Source organism: Plectropomus leopardus, chromosome 16, assembly GCF_026936395.1.
Source record: "Plectropomus leopardus strain MGB_pleo_1.0 chromosome 16, ASM2693639v1, whole genome shotgun sequence".
NCBI classification, from domain to species: Eukaryota; Metazoa; Chordata; class Actinopteri; order Perciformes; family Serranidae; genus Plectropomus; species Plectropomus leopardus.
Window position 1 is genome coordinate 14,603,352 of NC_142191.1, and position 16,844 is coordinate 14,620,195.

General features: G+C 38.1%; 1 protein-coding gene across 2 annotated transcripts in view; it reads left to right on the forward strand.

Annotated features, from left to right (window-relative positions):
• The window catches only part of mthfd1l (methylenetetrahydrofolate dehydrogenase (NADP+ dependent) 1 like), a 52,637-nt gene that overhangs the window by 6,523 nt on the left and 29,270 nt on the right, over positions 1 to 16,844 (forward strand). For both annotated transcript variants that reach the window (XM_042503304.2, XM_042503303.2), the window contains exons 7-19: positions 704 to 840; positions 1,397 to 1,508; positions 3,141 to 3,208; positions 3,313 to 3,410; positions 3,573 to 3,746; positions 4,009 to 4,145; positions 4,696 to 4,742; positions 6,378 to 6,485; positions 6,951 to 7,025; positions 8,406 to 8,508; positions 11,354 to 11,430; positions 14,916 to 15,056; positions 16,747 to 16,815. In XM_042503304.2, coding sequence (XP_042359238.2) covers positions 704 to 840; positions 1,397 to 1,508; positions 3,141 to 3,208; positions 3,313 to 3,410; positions 3,573 to 3,746; positions 4,009 to 4,145; positions 4,696 to 4,742; positions 6,378 to 6,485; positions 6,951 to 7,025; positions 8,406 to 8,508; positions 11,354 to 11,430; positions 14,916 to 15,056; positions 16,747 to 16,815 — 1,346 coding nt within the window. The remainder of the gene's footprint in view (positions 1 to 703; positions 841 to 1,396; positions 1,509 to 3,140; positions 3,209 to 3,312; positions 3,411 to 3,572; positions 3,747 to 4,008; positions 4,146 to 4,695; positions 4,743 to 6,377; positions 6,486 to 6,950; positions 7,026 to 8,405; positions 8,509 to 11,353; positions 11,431 to 14,915; positions 15,057 to 16,746; positions 16,816 to 16,844) is intronic.

The window sequence follows — 16,844 nt, forward strand, 5'->3', positions numbered from 1 at the left end:
AATTATTTTTACAGAACACCTTAATTTAATTTAAGATTGTACTTAACCCTAAGTGGTTGATGTAGGTTCTTTTTTTTCCTGATTCATTTTGGTTGTTGTAAAATTGGTCTTAAATTCAATTCCGAGTGGCCTAAAAGAGTCTTTGAAGCATTAACTCTAACTTGTATAAAACTGTACAAACCCTGGAGCTGTGTGGGGATCTGAAACTCCTATGCACCAAAAAGGTTTATCCATAGGGGCACACAAGAGAAATGGCTGACTCAACAGACTAACTACTGAGCTTGGGACCAAATTGAGACACTATGGGGTTCAGAGGGCAGGGGTCAAAGTTCAGGTGTACATAGGGTCACAGTTATTCTGAGTGTCCCTGATATGGTTAGTAGACATGTGATGCACATATTTAAGAATCTGCATCCAGTTGCAGCAGTAAATGAGGTGATACATTTTGAAAATTTATGGGCATTATATTTGAAAATATCCCATGTTTCCGCTTATCTGTAATCATGACCACAGTGTTGCACAAAGCTATAAAACATCTTCTTGATTTATGTGCAGTGATTTCCATCCAGATGGTCAGCAGTTTAATATGTGTCATGAATACTTGACTATGTTGGCTGAAAGTAAGATGTGGATCACGCTGACAGTTTGGTTGCTCATGCAATGAATGAATGAGGTTATGTTGTGCATTAAAACATTTCTGCAGATGCCCCTTTGGAAGGGAAAACTGTGTTACTGGTTGGAGGAGAGGGACCTCTTGTGGTGTCCCTGCAGTGCCTGATTGAACGAAGTGGAATGGTAGCTCTCAAGAGTCACTGGAGCTCCAAGAGCTTACAGAGCCAGGTTTGTGTGCGACTCTTTTCTACCTTTTGTTCTTAAAACTTTTTGACCCAAGTTTACTTTAGTTTGCTTTTGAAAGGTGACAAGTAAAAAGTTGGGTCCATGTTTCTGTTTGATTTCTGTCTGTTTTAGCATCTTTTTTGTTTGGAAAGAAATACCACTTCAGTCTTTATCCTCTTTTTTTGTTTTCTTTTATCATCTTCTTATGCTCCACATCCTTAAACATCTGTTGTCATTATTCAGTAGCTTTGATATGTGTAGTTTTAGTGTCCGACCACATGGAGTCAGTCTCACCATCTTTAAATGCAATGTCATAAACCGTGATCAGTTGAACATTTTTCCTATGTAATCACATTTTCCTAAAGGGATTTTGTCATAAAAGTTGTTAAGGCTTGTCATACACACAAAAGACATTACACATGCCTTCTACAGTCTGTTTAAACTCCACAATTTTCTTCACTTTGTTTTTATGCTTATTTTTTTAATTAGCTCCTGTCTTTTTTATGTCCTCTCTTTTAAATGTTTTGTAAAGATTTTCTTTCTTTTCCTTATTTCCTAGGTGATGCAGGCAGATGCTGTGATCCTTTTTGGGGCAGAGAATATGGATGTCCCACCTGCCTGGGTTAGATCAGGGACTGCTGTCATCCGCTGTGAGCCCACCCTAGAGACAGGTATTATTGAACAATGAAACTTCACCCCCAAATGTTCATTTGTATATTAGCTTATCACCCCAGGTAACCTGTCTTCCTCTCTCCTTTATCTCACATGCCTCCATGGTGAACAAAGAATCCAAAACTGAAAATTCTTGGTAAAATGGAGTAAAGAGGGTCTGCATTTAACATCAGCAAATCTTGTCCAAACATCTGTTAATGAGCCCTCACACAACTCATGTAGTATAATCCAAGTCCCATTGTTTTTGGTTAATACAAGTTTAAGGGACTTTCGAGTTTTATTCAAGGACATAACAGATGTCAATAAATATCCCACTTGCAAATTTTGAAACTTTTATGTGTCTTAAAAAAGGCAGTTGCTTACAAGTGGCTTAATGAGTCTACAGAACGTCATCACGGCGAACACGGCTTTATAGCCTTGCAGCGGAAGTGACGCAACCATAGTGTTTGTTTTATTCTGGCAATAGCTTTTTACTTTGGCGACTGCATTTAGGCTTCAAAAATCCTGAAGGTAGTGTTCATTTGTGAAGATTATCTTGCTGGACAAAATGAGTAATTATCATAAAAGTTTGCTCACCACAGAGCTTGTTTTGTGCAATGATCCAAAATCCAATGGAAAAAAAAATCTGATAGGCCTTTTGATGAGGGAACCAGGGCGATGTTAGCTTTCAGGCTGACCTACAGAAAATCAGTGTCACTCACATGGAGCCGCTATCACACGCAAACTTTACACACACAAACTGTAGTCAACCACAGATTTGTTGTAGTTTCATCCAAGGTCATTCCTGATCTTCTCTTCTTCTATTCCCACCAGCTCTGCATCACAAATTAGACTTCTCACATACACACTTAGATGTTACAGAGGATCCATCATTATCACCCAGAAACAAGGGCACCTCGCTTTCAGGCTTAGTGTCTTTCACAATGAGCTTTCTTGTATTTCAGTCTCAAAACTTCCCCGACTTTGTTCTTAATCTCCTGCTGGATATGAGACACATCGAGTCATGCTAGCCAAGAGTTTGATAACAGGAATTCCCCTCAGACGCCTGATTATACATAGACTCTCTCTGAAGCTCCTTCAGGATGACTGGTCTTCCTCTCTTTTTAAATTTTCTTTCTAAACATCTCTGCTTCATATTCTCTCATGATTAAATGAACACACACTGGTTATGCAAATAATATGAGTATTGTGATTAAAAATAAACATCTTAGTTAAGCAGAACTGAATTTCCTTCAACAGAATCTGTGTATTTTGTCCAACTGTTGTATAACTTTAAAAAAAAATTAATATGTAATCTTAAAAAAAAGTAGCATATAGTCAAGTCAAGTCAGTTTTATTTATATAGCCCATTATCACAAAACATGGTTTGCCTCAGAGGGCTTTACAGTGTATACAAAATTACAAGCATGCATAACCCACATACAAGAAACAAAACAGGAAAAAGAAAATTAGCTAAGAAAACAAAACTAGATACTAACTAACTTCAGCTTATAGATGGGAAAATCAAGGGTTTCAAGTACTCTCAAATTTTAGTTTGCAAACTTACTCGTTTAACATTTGAATATGGATGGATGTTTTTACTTAATATGTGCATTTATGATGCATTTTTGTTTTGTTTCATTTTGTTTTAGATGAAAATGTCATTGAGATGTCCTCAAAGTCTGGGTTAGGATACCTCACAGCAGCTTACAGAACACAGGTACGCCTCCTTGTTTCTGTCTTCATTCTCGCTCTGTTTGCTCTTTTTTTTGTTCTAATGATTTATACCTATCTCTCTGTTTGTCCCTCCTTTTTGTCTACTAGAATGTGGTGCGTAGTTGTAGTCGGTGGCACAAGGAGCAGCAGTACCGACCCTGGCATCTGTGCAGCCTCAAACTGCAGCCCCTAACCCCTGTACCAAGGTATAGACTGCCATCTGTGAGGGATGATTATGAATTTAATAAATGTACCTGGACCTAGAATCCTTTAATCTGTCACACTTTTGTCTAACTTGCACCTTTAGAGGCATTGTCAATATATCTGATGCTTTAAATTCAACGTATCATACTTTCTGTGTTTGCCAGTGACATAGAGATTTCCAGAGCCCAAACACCGAAGCCAGTGCACCAGCTGGCTGAGGAGATTGGTCTGCTGCCAGAAGAGCTTGAAGCCTATGGCAGAAGCAAAGCTAAGGTCCGACTCTCCTTGTTAGACCGCCTTCACAAACAGCCTGACGGGAAATATGTCCTGGTTGCTGGGTGTGTGTGACTCACTGATCAACTGAATCCTTTTTTGTAATCATCACATTCCTTCAGTGCCCCCTAGTGCTTAAAATGTGTGATTTAAAAGAAATAAGCCCCACTTTTCCTTGGCAAGGGAACCAGGGCAAGTGATCACTTTATCCCTGCTTTCTGTATGGTAATACCTTAAAGAAATACTTCACCCCCAATTTCCGTTAAAGCAACACATCAGTTTTTGGCTGCAGACTAAACTGATGTTCTGTGTTTTTTGTATGTCTAGTATAACTCCCACCCCACTGGGTGAAGGTAAAAGCACGGTGACCATCGGCCTAGTCCAGGCTCTGTCTGCTCACCTTAAGCTGAACTCCTTCGCCTGTCTCCGGCAGCCTTCCCAGGGACCTACTTTTGGGGTTAAAGGTCAGCAATGAACACTTAGGTCCTTTTGCTATTAGTATTTGGAATATATTCATTATTAAAACTATGCTTTTACCCCTGCTTACACCTTTTTTTGACTACATGGTTATTCAGTATAGTAGTCTCTCACTATTAACATCATTATTCAAAAAAGTGTTGAATATATTTTTGTTAGGAAAGCTGTCACATTGAATAACAGCGTGAGTTACATTCTTTAAGGAGATGTATTTTCATCTTTAAAAAATATGTCAAACTGCTTCAAATGGTGGATGTTATTTTGAACTGCAACTCTTCACTTTGTTTTCCTTTTAACTGAATAAATTGAGTCGGCTTCAGACAAGGCCAGACGAGCGCCCAAACAAGCAGTTAGGAATGTCTCAAGTAACTGTGTGATAAGCTATCTTTGTCAGCGTGTGGCTAGCATTTCATACCCTGCTACATTTCGTGCAGGGGTGGAGTAGTTCACGCAAAGTCCAACACTCAGCATTCCTCCTTTGTGTGTCCCCGTCCTGTTTGTCTGCCTCTGACTGTGCTGCCTCTTCTTTGTGCCTAGGGGGAGCTGCAGGAGGGGGATATGCCCAGGTCATCCCGATGGAGGAGGTAAGATACACAGACACCCTCATTGCTCCCTAGCTGGATTAACGCAGGCTTCAAAGATTTAAGCTGTGCAGAGACTCACACTTGTTCAGACACACACACACAACCCCTGGAGCTGTGGCATAATATTGCCTGTGACTAAATCACTGTCCATAAAGACAAGGAGGAAGGGATGAGTGGGAAGCTGCAGACTCGTAGCTTTCAGTCTTTTCTCAAATGAAAACACCAGCTTTAATCCGCTTCACTCCTTTTTCTCACTTCTATGCATTTTTTTTGTTTCCTTTAAATCAAAGGGCTCGTGCCAAACAGAGAGGATATTTGGCATTATATTTTTAAAGGCCTGGGGCAGTGATACTCAACTCACGGTCCATGGGCCAACTCTGGCCCATGATAGGGTGCTGGGTGGCCAACTGACCATTTTCTAATTCACAGTGAAAACATTTTGATTCACACAGGGAATTTTTTTCTTACTTTGACTGTAAATGAAGTACCAGCATGTCTAACAATCATCAAAATAGAGCATGTTAGTCAAAAAAATCCCCACAGATCCCCAGACAGGTCTTGGGACGAAGGTACAAATGTCCTCATATCCTGGAAACGCTCCCGCATATACCTGACTTGTGTGGGGCTGCTGCAGCTGGATTTACCACATTGATTTATTTTACCTGATAAAAATAATTAATGTTTGTTTATTAAGCCCCTGGCCCTCTGTCATTTTGTAAAAGTGGCTCCTGGGGTAAAGAAGTTGAATATCTCTGGGGGACAAAGTCAGAACCATGAGGGGATTACTTTGTTTTAAGCCACATTCATCATGTGATCCCAAATTTTCTGTTGGAGGTTTATTAGGATCCTCATTAGGCAAGGCAAGGCAGCTTTATTTGTATAGCACATTTCATACACAGGGCAATTCAAGTGCTTTACAGAGTAATGAAATATAAAAACATAATAAAAGATACAGATTTGCAATAAAAGAGATAAGATATACAAGGTAAAATCAATTACTAAATGATATATATATATATATATATATATATATATATATATATATATATATATATATATATATATATATATATATATATATATATATATATATATATGTACATTTAAAAAAAAAAAAAATTAGCTAACGTCCTAGCATCAGCTAGTCCCTGTGGGATCGGATACATAAATCATTCAGTTTAACAAACAATTACATGCATTCACACTTCACATAAATTAAATGTTAGACACTTAAAACTAAATGTGCGAGCAATATTTTATACGACATATAATTTCAATTTTATTTGCAGTTTATTCATTTAATGAATTAAATACTCTTTTAATGTTTTCTTGAAAGTGTCTCTTTATTTATTTTTTTAAAAAACAGTTGATTTGAGGAGATTTGCCCTTAGTCTAGGTGGTAATAGATTCTCTAAACTGGCCTGTCTTTTTCAGCTACTTAGTTTGCTACAGATGTACACTACTTGGTCCATAAAATACTATGGTGTCTTAATACTTAAGACATTCCTAAAAAGGTTAAGAAGACTATATTGTAATCTTTTCTCTGCAGGTGCACTACCATACTACAGGAAGATTACTCTGATGTCTTGATTTCACCTCTTTTACACTTTCTGTGTTTGTCTGTCTTGTGTTCAGTTCAACCTCCATCTGACTGGTGACATTCACGCTATCACAGCAGCCAACAACCTGGTGGCAGCAGCCATTGATGCCAGGATGCTCCACGAGGCGACTCAATCAGACAAGGTGAACCATAGACATAGATAGACCATAGACATTATTCACTATGTTAATTATGCGGCCATAACACTCTAAATTAAGTATATTAGTAAAGCTTTTATGTGAATATTCAGGGTATTTGTTGCAAAAAATGCATTGGACAACTATATATATGATCACTTTAATAGGCCTGTTTTTGGTTCACCACACATACTCCAGACAGTGAACCTCCCTAATTGTACATATCTTATCTTGCGATGTCACTGAATTGTTACAGGGAAGCCTAAAATGTACACCGCAGAGAGAATTAACTAATATATGCTTTTTGTGTCCCACTTTAGCAGTCACATCAGTGTTGTGTTTGTGTCTTTAGCGTGATGCATTCTATTCAAGAAAACATTATTATCCACCAAAGTGCAATTAAATGTACTTAATATGCATGTATACACACACAGGATTTAATTCAGTTTTTTTTCTTCCTGTACCTTCAAGGCTCTGTTTAATAGACTGGTCCCTTCAGTGAATGGAGTCAGAAGATTTTCACCTATCCAAGTCTCCAGGCTTCGTGTAAGTCCAGACACTGCAGTGCCAGACTCACTTTTGGCAGCAATCATTAATAGCCAGAACATTCTGTGCTGAGCTGTTGATAAAAAAAGATGTTTTTGTCCACTAGGGGACCTCAGTGAGCCTATCTAAAAAAACATCCCTTTCCTTCCCCTCTAGATATTTGTTTATGTCCCATGAAGCTCCTAGAAGGGAGAAGTTTAAACATGGGATGGACGAGAAGTTAGAAGGAATATAAAATATTAATTGGTCTTAATGGACAGAGTGAGAGAGTCATGTGTGTTTTAAACAGAACACCACCAGTGAACCTTTTGAACCTGACAGTGAGTTTATTGACTTAGTTGTCATTTACTCCGGTCTCATTTTCACATGCAGAGATGACAGTGTGTCCAGCTGATGTGGACATAGCAAGAAAATAATCACTAGTTCTGTTTCAAATAAAATATAGAAATGGTCAGATTAACGTGAAATAGTATTAATGCAAATAGCAGTAGTGCCACAGTTGGGACCAAAATGTGGGCACACCTGGAACAAAAGCCAAAAATTGCATGTAAGCATCACATCTCCAAAACCACTTACAGATAGGAAGGAGTATATATTTTACTGATACTGATATAGATACTGATGCTGCTTATTGATACTCATTGAGACTATTATTGATGCTGCTCTCTGTAATTTGGTGTAAAAGATAAAGACATGGCATGAAAAGATGTAAAAAAAAAAATAATAATTGCCACAGATGTGTGGTCAATAAGTGTCTGGTGGTGATGTGCCTTAGTGCTGCTTTACATTTTGCATGTCAGCCATGACTGGAGACCACAATATATAAATAAGTGCGTACATAGCGTCGCATGTAATCAGCTAATGCTGGCAGTTTCGTCATCATGAGGGGATGGTTAGAAATTCAAAAATGCCAGTTATGTTAGAATGAATTAATGTTACATAAATACCTATGGCAGCAGCATTTGTCTACAAACTTATTGATAGTCTTCATAAGTATATTGTAATCCAAAGTCTAATCATGCACACATGCACAATTTCATATTTGCATGCACACTCACACATACTGATTTTTTTGTCAGCCTCATTATATATTGCTTTCATCAGAGTATTGTAATTCATTGTATCACTTCTTATTTATTGTATTACCTACGGTGAGATATTTCTATAAGCCCATTTGGGTTTCTAACCTCTCTGGCACCCTGTTTTTCTGTATTGTTTTTCACCTGTTTTTTGTTACTGTTTTTAATGGTATGAAGAAATGAAAAGAAATGAGATTTCCACACCGACCAGTCAGGCACTGGTATCAATTTAGTATAGGTTCTGGATATGCATCCAGACTTACAAATGACCCTTTAATCTTCTTTCTCTCTTCTGTTCCAGCGTCTAGGGATCGATAAAATAGATCCTGCATCTCTCACACCTCAGGAGGTCAGCACCTTTGTTCGTCTTGACCTTGACCCCTCCAAGATCACCTGGCAGAGAGGTATCCCTATAGAAGTGTAGGAATTCACTCTGTACATTATATCTGGTTGCAACCTTCTAATACTGAAGATAACTGTTTTTTTTTCTAGAGACACACGGTATCGGATTTTTTGCCGATATATAATAGCTTATTTGGCCGATAATCGATACTAATATTTCTATTTTTTTCTCCCCCCAATTTTAGTGATTATCAATTCTTGTCTTTAGTGGAATTAACATCATATTATGCATACTTGTTGGTCCACCAGCAGTTGAAGACATAAAATACAATGCTTTTCAATGTATGTAATATTCATTAATTATGCAAAATAAGAAAAAGCATGTTGGCCGGTTCTAATGAAGTGCTGAGTTTATTGTGCATATCTAGTTTTTTCCCCCAAAGACCAAACTAAAGGACAAGTTGTGTGTTTCTGAAATATTCATGAGGATTTGTGTTTGACTTCCAACTTTTTCACGAAGCAGTCTTTTTCTTCTTTCACATAAAACTAGAGATATATGTTAAGCTTCAACTGCAACTTTGAAATTGAGCAAAAAGTTTCTTGTTCGTTGTTGTGAAATATAGTGACAATTTTATTAACATAACAATCCAAAAGTTATGTTATATTTACTAAAATGGTCATGTTATAAGGCATGCTGCACGGGTCTGATTTTCAACTGGCACCATGACATGCAATACTGCACCCACTCCACCACCCATGACCATCATGCAAATTTAATTTTCATAAAAGAGGAACATCCCATGGTCCAGGGTTATGACTGGAAGTTTTTATTTTCCATTATTCAAAACAAACACCAATCCAGACCAACTCTAAGAACAAGAGGGATAAACAACTCATTACAAAAGTAATGTGGCATCATACAAAATGTATAGAGAGGAAAATAAATAAATAAAATAAACAAATACAGTGAACCTCAGTACAGATAAGGACTTTTAAGAAAGCAAACATGTAATCCCCCTGACACTAGTTGTGATTTAATTGCGCCCAACTTACTCCTGCTTTTTTGTATATGTATGTATGTTTTCTGCTCTATTGCAGTTCTTATATGACATCCTCTCATATACACCAACCTTTCCAATTTAGTTACCCAATCCTGAAAAGCAGGTGTTTCAGGTAATTGTTGCCAAATCATGATTGCCGTCTGGGTCAATTTCTCAAAGTTTTGGACAAAGTGCAAAAAAAGTGCCTTTAACATCAATAATATAGCTGTGAATCGTTATCCAGAAGTTTTGAATGTTGGGGCATGAACACAGGGCATGTAATAAAGTGCCTTGCCCCTCCTGCATTTACAGCAAATTGCAGAATCAGTTAAACTAAGTCTATGTAATCTACTGAGGATCCAGTTGTAACAACGCAGAAATTGAAACCGTATCAGTTTCTAATCTTAAATTAGAATTAGGGCTGTCAAAAGCTTAATTTTTAAAATCCTGAGTAATTGTAGAATTTCAGTAGTTAACTGAGATTAATCACATTTTTTAATCACATGTTTTCAATTCCATTCCTTTGCATTTTAAAACAATTTTGAGGTCCATATTTATAAGGGTAAGCAATTCTTACTAGTTTATCTTGATTAGGAATCAAATGACAGCAGAAAACTGCGTGGCACTTGCATAAAGTGGGCAAGTCTGTAAAGGGCAGACTCGTGGATACCCACAGAACCCATTTTCATTCAGATATCTTGAGGTCAGAGGTCAAGGGACCCTTGTGAAATGGCCATGCCATTTTTCCATCACCAAAACTTCTGAGTGTTATTCAGTCACCTTACTGATGAGCTAGCATGATATTTGGTGACATTGGTACCACTGGATTCCTCAGGTCTTCCAATTTCATATGATACCACCATCACTCTATCTTAAAAACTGATACAGCCTCATCAAGACAGGAATGTCGGCTAAGGACTAACGCAATAAAAAAAATAAATAAATAAACACAGTATACAAAGACTTAAGGCATCGCAATTAACACAATTAGACTATTTTTTGTCTGAAATTAGTATTTACTGCAGTATGTTGGTGTTCTCGTCAATGAAATTGGCTGTGACAACTCTTACGGCCCTTGTGTTCATGTGGATTGAATGTAAAAGAGCCGCAGTCATCAGTCACAGGGTAATAAATGTGAGTATAGTAGGAGTGGGAATAGCTGCCTCAGTGGTAGCTGTGTTTGGTTTAAAGTTGTCAGTGAGAACAACCAGCCGAGTGCTGCTATGACTGATGTGGTATTTACTCCAGTGGCCTCAGAGGGCACTCTTAAAAGATGAACCCTGGAGATTAAAAACAGATTTACCACCTAATGTTACATGGGTGTGACCGTGTGTGTGTGTGTTCATGAAACAAACCATGTTTTTCCCCCTTCATTTCATCAAAGCAACACATGGAGAATGTTTTATTAATGTGGTTTCCTGGCTCATTGTAACAACAATATAGCCACAGATTTAATGCCACAATATCAGAGATTAGGCAAAGTGCAGAGAGAAGAAACGTTAAATAGCAAATCTGTCATAGCATGTCATCACCTACTCACAATGACAGATAAGAATCTCTCTTCTTGTCACTTATTGGGTGTAGGTGTGTGTCTGTGTGTGTGCGAACCTGTGAATGTGCATATGTGTCAATTTAACAGCATGTGGAAACCGATTTTTACAGTCAGGTTCAGGCTGTGAAAACATCAATCTTTCGTGTGTTTAAGGTATCAGATTTTGGTGTATTCGGTGTTTTCGGTGATTAAGGTGTATTTCGTCACTGCTCTGAATAAAGTTTAAGTGTCTTGTCTGTTATTACTGTTACACCAATTTTCTTGCTCCAAGCAATGTTGCATAAAATCAAAATGATCATTTTGTCTGTTTTTCAGTTGTTGACACAAATGACCGCTTCTTGAGGAAGATCACAGTTGGACAGGCCAGCACCGAAAAAGGACAGATCAGAGAGGTATGCAGCATTAATGCCTTCACAGTCTGGATTCCTTTGAATTTATGACATTTTTTGAAAATATTTTTCACCCACTGTTTTTTTGTGTATTTTTATGATAACCAGAGTATGAATGCTTCTGCAGTATCGGTTTTGGACCAAATTATTCACTAATCCTAATATGTTACATTCCTGTTCATAGCAGCACTTTATGACAAACAGTGATATCACTGCAGTGTTTTCATTGCAAAGGCTATGCAGGTGGGTGCTTTAACCAGCCCCTCCAGGATCACAACAATTAAAGGGGAACAAGTTAACTATTTCAGTATGTTATTTTCATTGCCTGGGAAAGGTCAATCAATAATAGTGAACACGAGCTACTCAAAGCCAAGGACCAGAGAAGTAAGTCTAAAATTTGTCATGTCATAGGGTATAAAGTCTAGAGCTTCTCCATAGACAATGAATAGGAGTGTAAGTTTGGGGGGTTTTTTAGACTTAAATGAGCTTTATTCTATTGTGTATTCAGTTTTGAATCAGAAAATAGACCCATTTAATATCCCCCTGGGTGCTCTCAGTGTCACCTATAACATCTTTCCTGATTCATTTCTATGGAGCAACTCCAGACTTTCTACCCTATGACATCACAAATTTGAATTTTAGCACTCTAGTTTTTGGATTTGGGAGAAAGTTACTCATGTCTACTAATATTTTCTGGACTGTCTTAGACCATAGTAATAACTTGCATGAATTTTCCAAATGAATGAACTGCCCCTTTAATGCAAATACAATCAGTCCCTGTGAATTTTGCATGACTTAGCAAACAAATATTACTGCTAAAATCATGTGTCCAAAAGTGAGGGTAATTTGTTTTGCACTGTGTGCCACGTTGTGGTCAAACACAAACAACATCAATTGACAAACATTTCTCTCAATTGCAAAAGCCACCAGGAGAATGGCTGAAAGGGTGGACAACAGACAAGACAAATCACAACGACTGAGGCTGTTGCATCCACATCTATTGCCGAGTTAGATAAAATATGCAGAGTTAATAGTAACTTAGTGTTGTGTAAAAAACAATCTCAAATCAGTGCAGTTTTATTCTCACTGGAACAAGTCGCCTCGATTTAAATATATATATATCCGTTGCATAAACGTACATCTTGAACTGTTATCTCTGCACATTGCATATATTAACTCTCCTGTGAACTGTGCAATTTTTTTTACAATTTTTTTTTACAATTTTTTAAGTATCTTTTGTCAGAATTTTATTGTAACGTTCTGTATTGTTCTTGGGTCTTGCCATATTTCGATTTATTTTTCTGTCCCTCTTAATATTTTTACTGTTCACACAATAATACACACAAAATTAGCAACTTTTTTTTTTTAAATTTTCACGTACTCCCACAATTGCCTTAGAAAAAAAGCCTAAAAGCATTGTCACATGCATTGCCTTTTTTTTTTTTTTTTTGAAAAGCTGCTGTGAAATCATTTTAGGCTGCAAAAATCCCCCGAAAAAGCCCAAAAAATCCTAGGGGGGATGATTAACATGGGTGTAATACTATTATTAAGGTGGCATGAGATGTGTTTTTAGGCACTTGCACAGTGTATAAAAATTTTCATGCACACACACACACACACACACACACACATATATGCACACATGCAGCCCCTCCATTTCCCTCCCCTCTGTCCATGATAAAGCCCAGATGTATCTCACCCATATGTCTGTAGTAATGACAGCTAAATGAAATCCTGTAAATAAACACTTCACCTCAATGGGAAGCAAGCTGGCTTAAGTGAAAGCAAATGTTTAAAGAAGGAGAAAAGCGACCCACCCACCAATTCTCTCACACACACACTTACACCTAGAACAAACACACACACACACACACACACACACACACACACACACACACACACACACACACACACACACACACACACACACACACACCAAGACACCACACATACCAAGAACAACCTCTGAGCTGGTTCAGCATATGTTTACATTTACCGCCATCAGTTCATCCATTCTGTTTCCCTTTTCATTCCTCTATCCTCCACCTTCCTCCAGCGCTGGATACACTATAGCCCCTCAGGGTATTATCGCAGGGAGTGGGAGTAGAAATGTTGTGTTCCTTGGTGGACTGATGTGGTTTAAGTTATGTTTCTTTTTTCTTGTGACGTGGGATGGAGACTGCTTTGGTTTTTTATTCTCCCCCTGTGGACTCCCCCATTCACTCATTTTCTCTCGTTTTTCTCTGTCTCTTGCCTTTTCCTGACAGTTTCACATAAATTTTACAAAAAGTCACATCACAAAATTAGTTAAACATGTTTGTATTAATTGCCCAAAATAATCACTCATATGACTCTTATTCTCTTGCCCATGTGATAAACCTGGTGACCATGATGTCTAGATAATCTGTTGTCTGCTTTTCCATGTGGACACACAGTGTGATGACTATGGCACTGTAGTTATGGATGAGACATTTCATTCTGTCCAAAATCTATTCTTTAATAAGCAATCACCACCTATGAAAGGAATACTTCAATCACAAAACGTAATATTTGTATACAAATTATTTAACCTGTGTTATGCTGAATTGAGGAGGGAAACTTTTCCCAAATGCCTCCACACTGAACAAAATATCCCAAAAGGGTAAAAAGTATTTGATGAGTTGAAGTCATAGTTTAACAACAGAAAAACTATACAAAAAATGTGTTTACAAACAGTATAATCCAAGTCTCCTTTATCCAATCATATGCTCAGTACCCAAACTGACAGTTCAGTCTGACAGGGACGTTATCTGTGCTCTCTTTAAAGCCAGACACTATTGACAAAAAAAATATTTTACTTCACTGAACATGGGAGCTGCTGGTCTACCACTGTCTCCAACACTTAGTTTCTATTATTGTGTGACTTTGTTTAATCCGAACTAACCTTTTTAAAGCACCAAAATCACACAATAACAAACAAACCACAGAACTGGGCAGTGGTAGACTAGCAGCTCCTGTGTTTATCAAGGTACAATTACTTTTTGTAAATGGAGTTTGGCTTTAAAGAAAGCACAGATAGGTTTCACTTTTAGTACACTTTGATACAGTTTTGCTCTTATTATACACTGGCCTTTTTTACTCCAGTTCATTAAGGATTATATCCAGTTTTAAATTCTTCATTTTCTTTGGAGCCATACGAAAAACACTGTTTTGTTCACGAGTTTTCTTATGAATTCAACATAACGGGGTGAGAAAATAATACTCAAATGATCATTTGGTGGCTGAAATATACCTTTTTGTAATAGTCAAGTGTGAATGTGTAAACATTTTGCTTTGCATCATAGCTTCACATGACCATAACAACCATGAAACTATAGAATTTTTGCTTGTCTATTTCATGGTTTGTAAATCTGAATTTTTCTGCAGGCCACTGAACAAAAACTTCAGTTTGTTTCCCTCGCGGTTTACACTGTTTTGTTTTGGGTTTTTTTCATTCTCTCGCACTCCAGACTGGGTTCGACATAGCAGTGGCGAGCGAGATCATGGCCATCCTGGCTCTGGCAGACAGCCTGGAGGACATGAAAAACAGACTGGCGCGCATGGTGGTGGGGACCAGCCGCTCTGGACAGCCTGTCACCGCAGAGGACCTGGTATGTGTTACTGTGTGGTTGTTTCTTTCATAGAGTGTGGGGATTTTAAACCTGATCATCTCACAGTTTGCTTTTCATCACTGCATCTCAAAATTTTTACTGTGCAAGTATTGAGTCAGCTGCAGTTTACTTAGAGAAAGTCTCTTCATTTATCTGAACTGTCAATACCATGCAGAAAGAAATGTGAAGGTTACCGAAGGTGTGTCCTACATTTTTGGTAGGGAAACCTGTGGCTTTGGCCGTTGCTTATCTATATAAACAGATATCTGATTATGTATGCAGGATCTGTAGGCAAGATTTTGGTATCGGTTGCATTCTGGTTTGCAGTCAACATAGTACTGACCTATCACATTTGAGCAGTCTTTGGTTACATGCAGAAACATTCATCAGCCAAAATGCAATCTTGGAACCTATCTGCTATCATTTGATGAAAGTTTAGCATCATTTTTTGTAATTTATGAACATTTTTTTTAATTATAAGAAGAGTAAGCAACAAACACGAACAGCAAAAAAGGGGGCCAAATAGCTCACCTGGTGAAGTGGGCGCCTAGTGTACAAAGGCTGTGTACTTGCTGCAGTGGCCCAGGTTCGATTCCATGCTACGGCCCTTTACTGCATGTCATCCCCTCTCTCTCCTACTTTCCTAAACACATCATTTTTTCCACCATTTTTCCCCTAATTCGTTTTGGAGAGTACATGGAGAGTTTTGAGAAGATCATCTGTTATATAGGATGTAGGTGTTTACAATTTAGCTTTTAAGTAAGTAAAATGTATTTGTAAAGTGCTTTTCATAGACATAAGCGGCAAAGTGCTCTACAAGGGCAATATACAACAAATAAAAATATAGATAATAAAATAACTACCCAAGCCACATATTCAAAGTGAGAAACAGTTACATAATAAACACCTTTAAAAAAATGCTTTCATACGCAGATATCAGCTAATAGTGATAAGTTGAAATGACTAGCGCACACAAAAGGAGGTCTAGACATGGATATCCTCTGGTTACACAGGAACCCCCGAAATATTGATCGTTGAGAGGCTTATCGTCATTACACCGATGGCCGATGGATTAAGACATTTGGCCTTCATGGGTGTTTCTGGAGACACGTGTACAAAACACCTCGTCATCGAAATTTTCTGTCAAACTTGCAGCTTAAAAATGTCCAAACTCACACCTGTCCCAGACGCACTAATGCGTCGTTTCCCCTCTTCAAAACAACACGTCTAATCTAGGTGTGGACTGCGATTAAGATGTTAAACAGAGTTTTCGCACCCCTCACCAGATCCATCTGTGGGGTCAGCTGGTTCTGGTTTCCCACGTGAGACTGCAGCCTGTTGTTTCAGAGCCGTAAAGGAGGATCCCCTATAAAGTTACATTAGTCTTTGTGATTAGGATGGATGCAAAAACATCACCACACCTCAGAGTCTGCCCCAGTGGGAATATGGTATGCAACTGTGTGTATACGAAATGTGCGGTAGTGTATTGAGATTGCTGACAAGGCATATTTTTGGAAGCAAGCACAGGGACCTACAAATTGATAGTAGATCCATTTATCATCTGGACAACTCTTTACCCTTTCTTTACATAAATATAAGGTGTTTGTGAGGTTAAATTTTTGTCTGAGTCCCTATAACTTGTTCTTGTTTCAAACCCCTGCCCTCATATTTCTTTCTTCCTTCCTGTCAGGGTGTGAGCGGAGCGCTGGCGGTGTTAATGAAAGATGCCATCAAGCCCACGTTGATGCAGACCCTCGAGGTGAGACACGCACATAACCCCACTTAAAT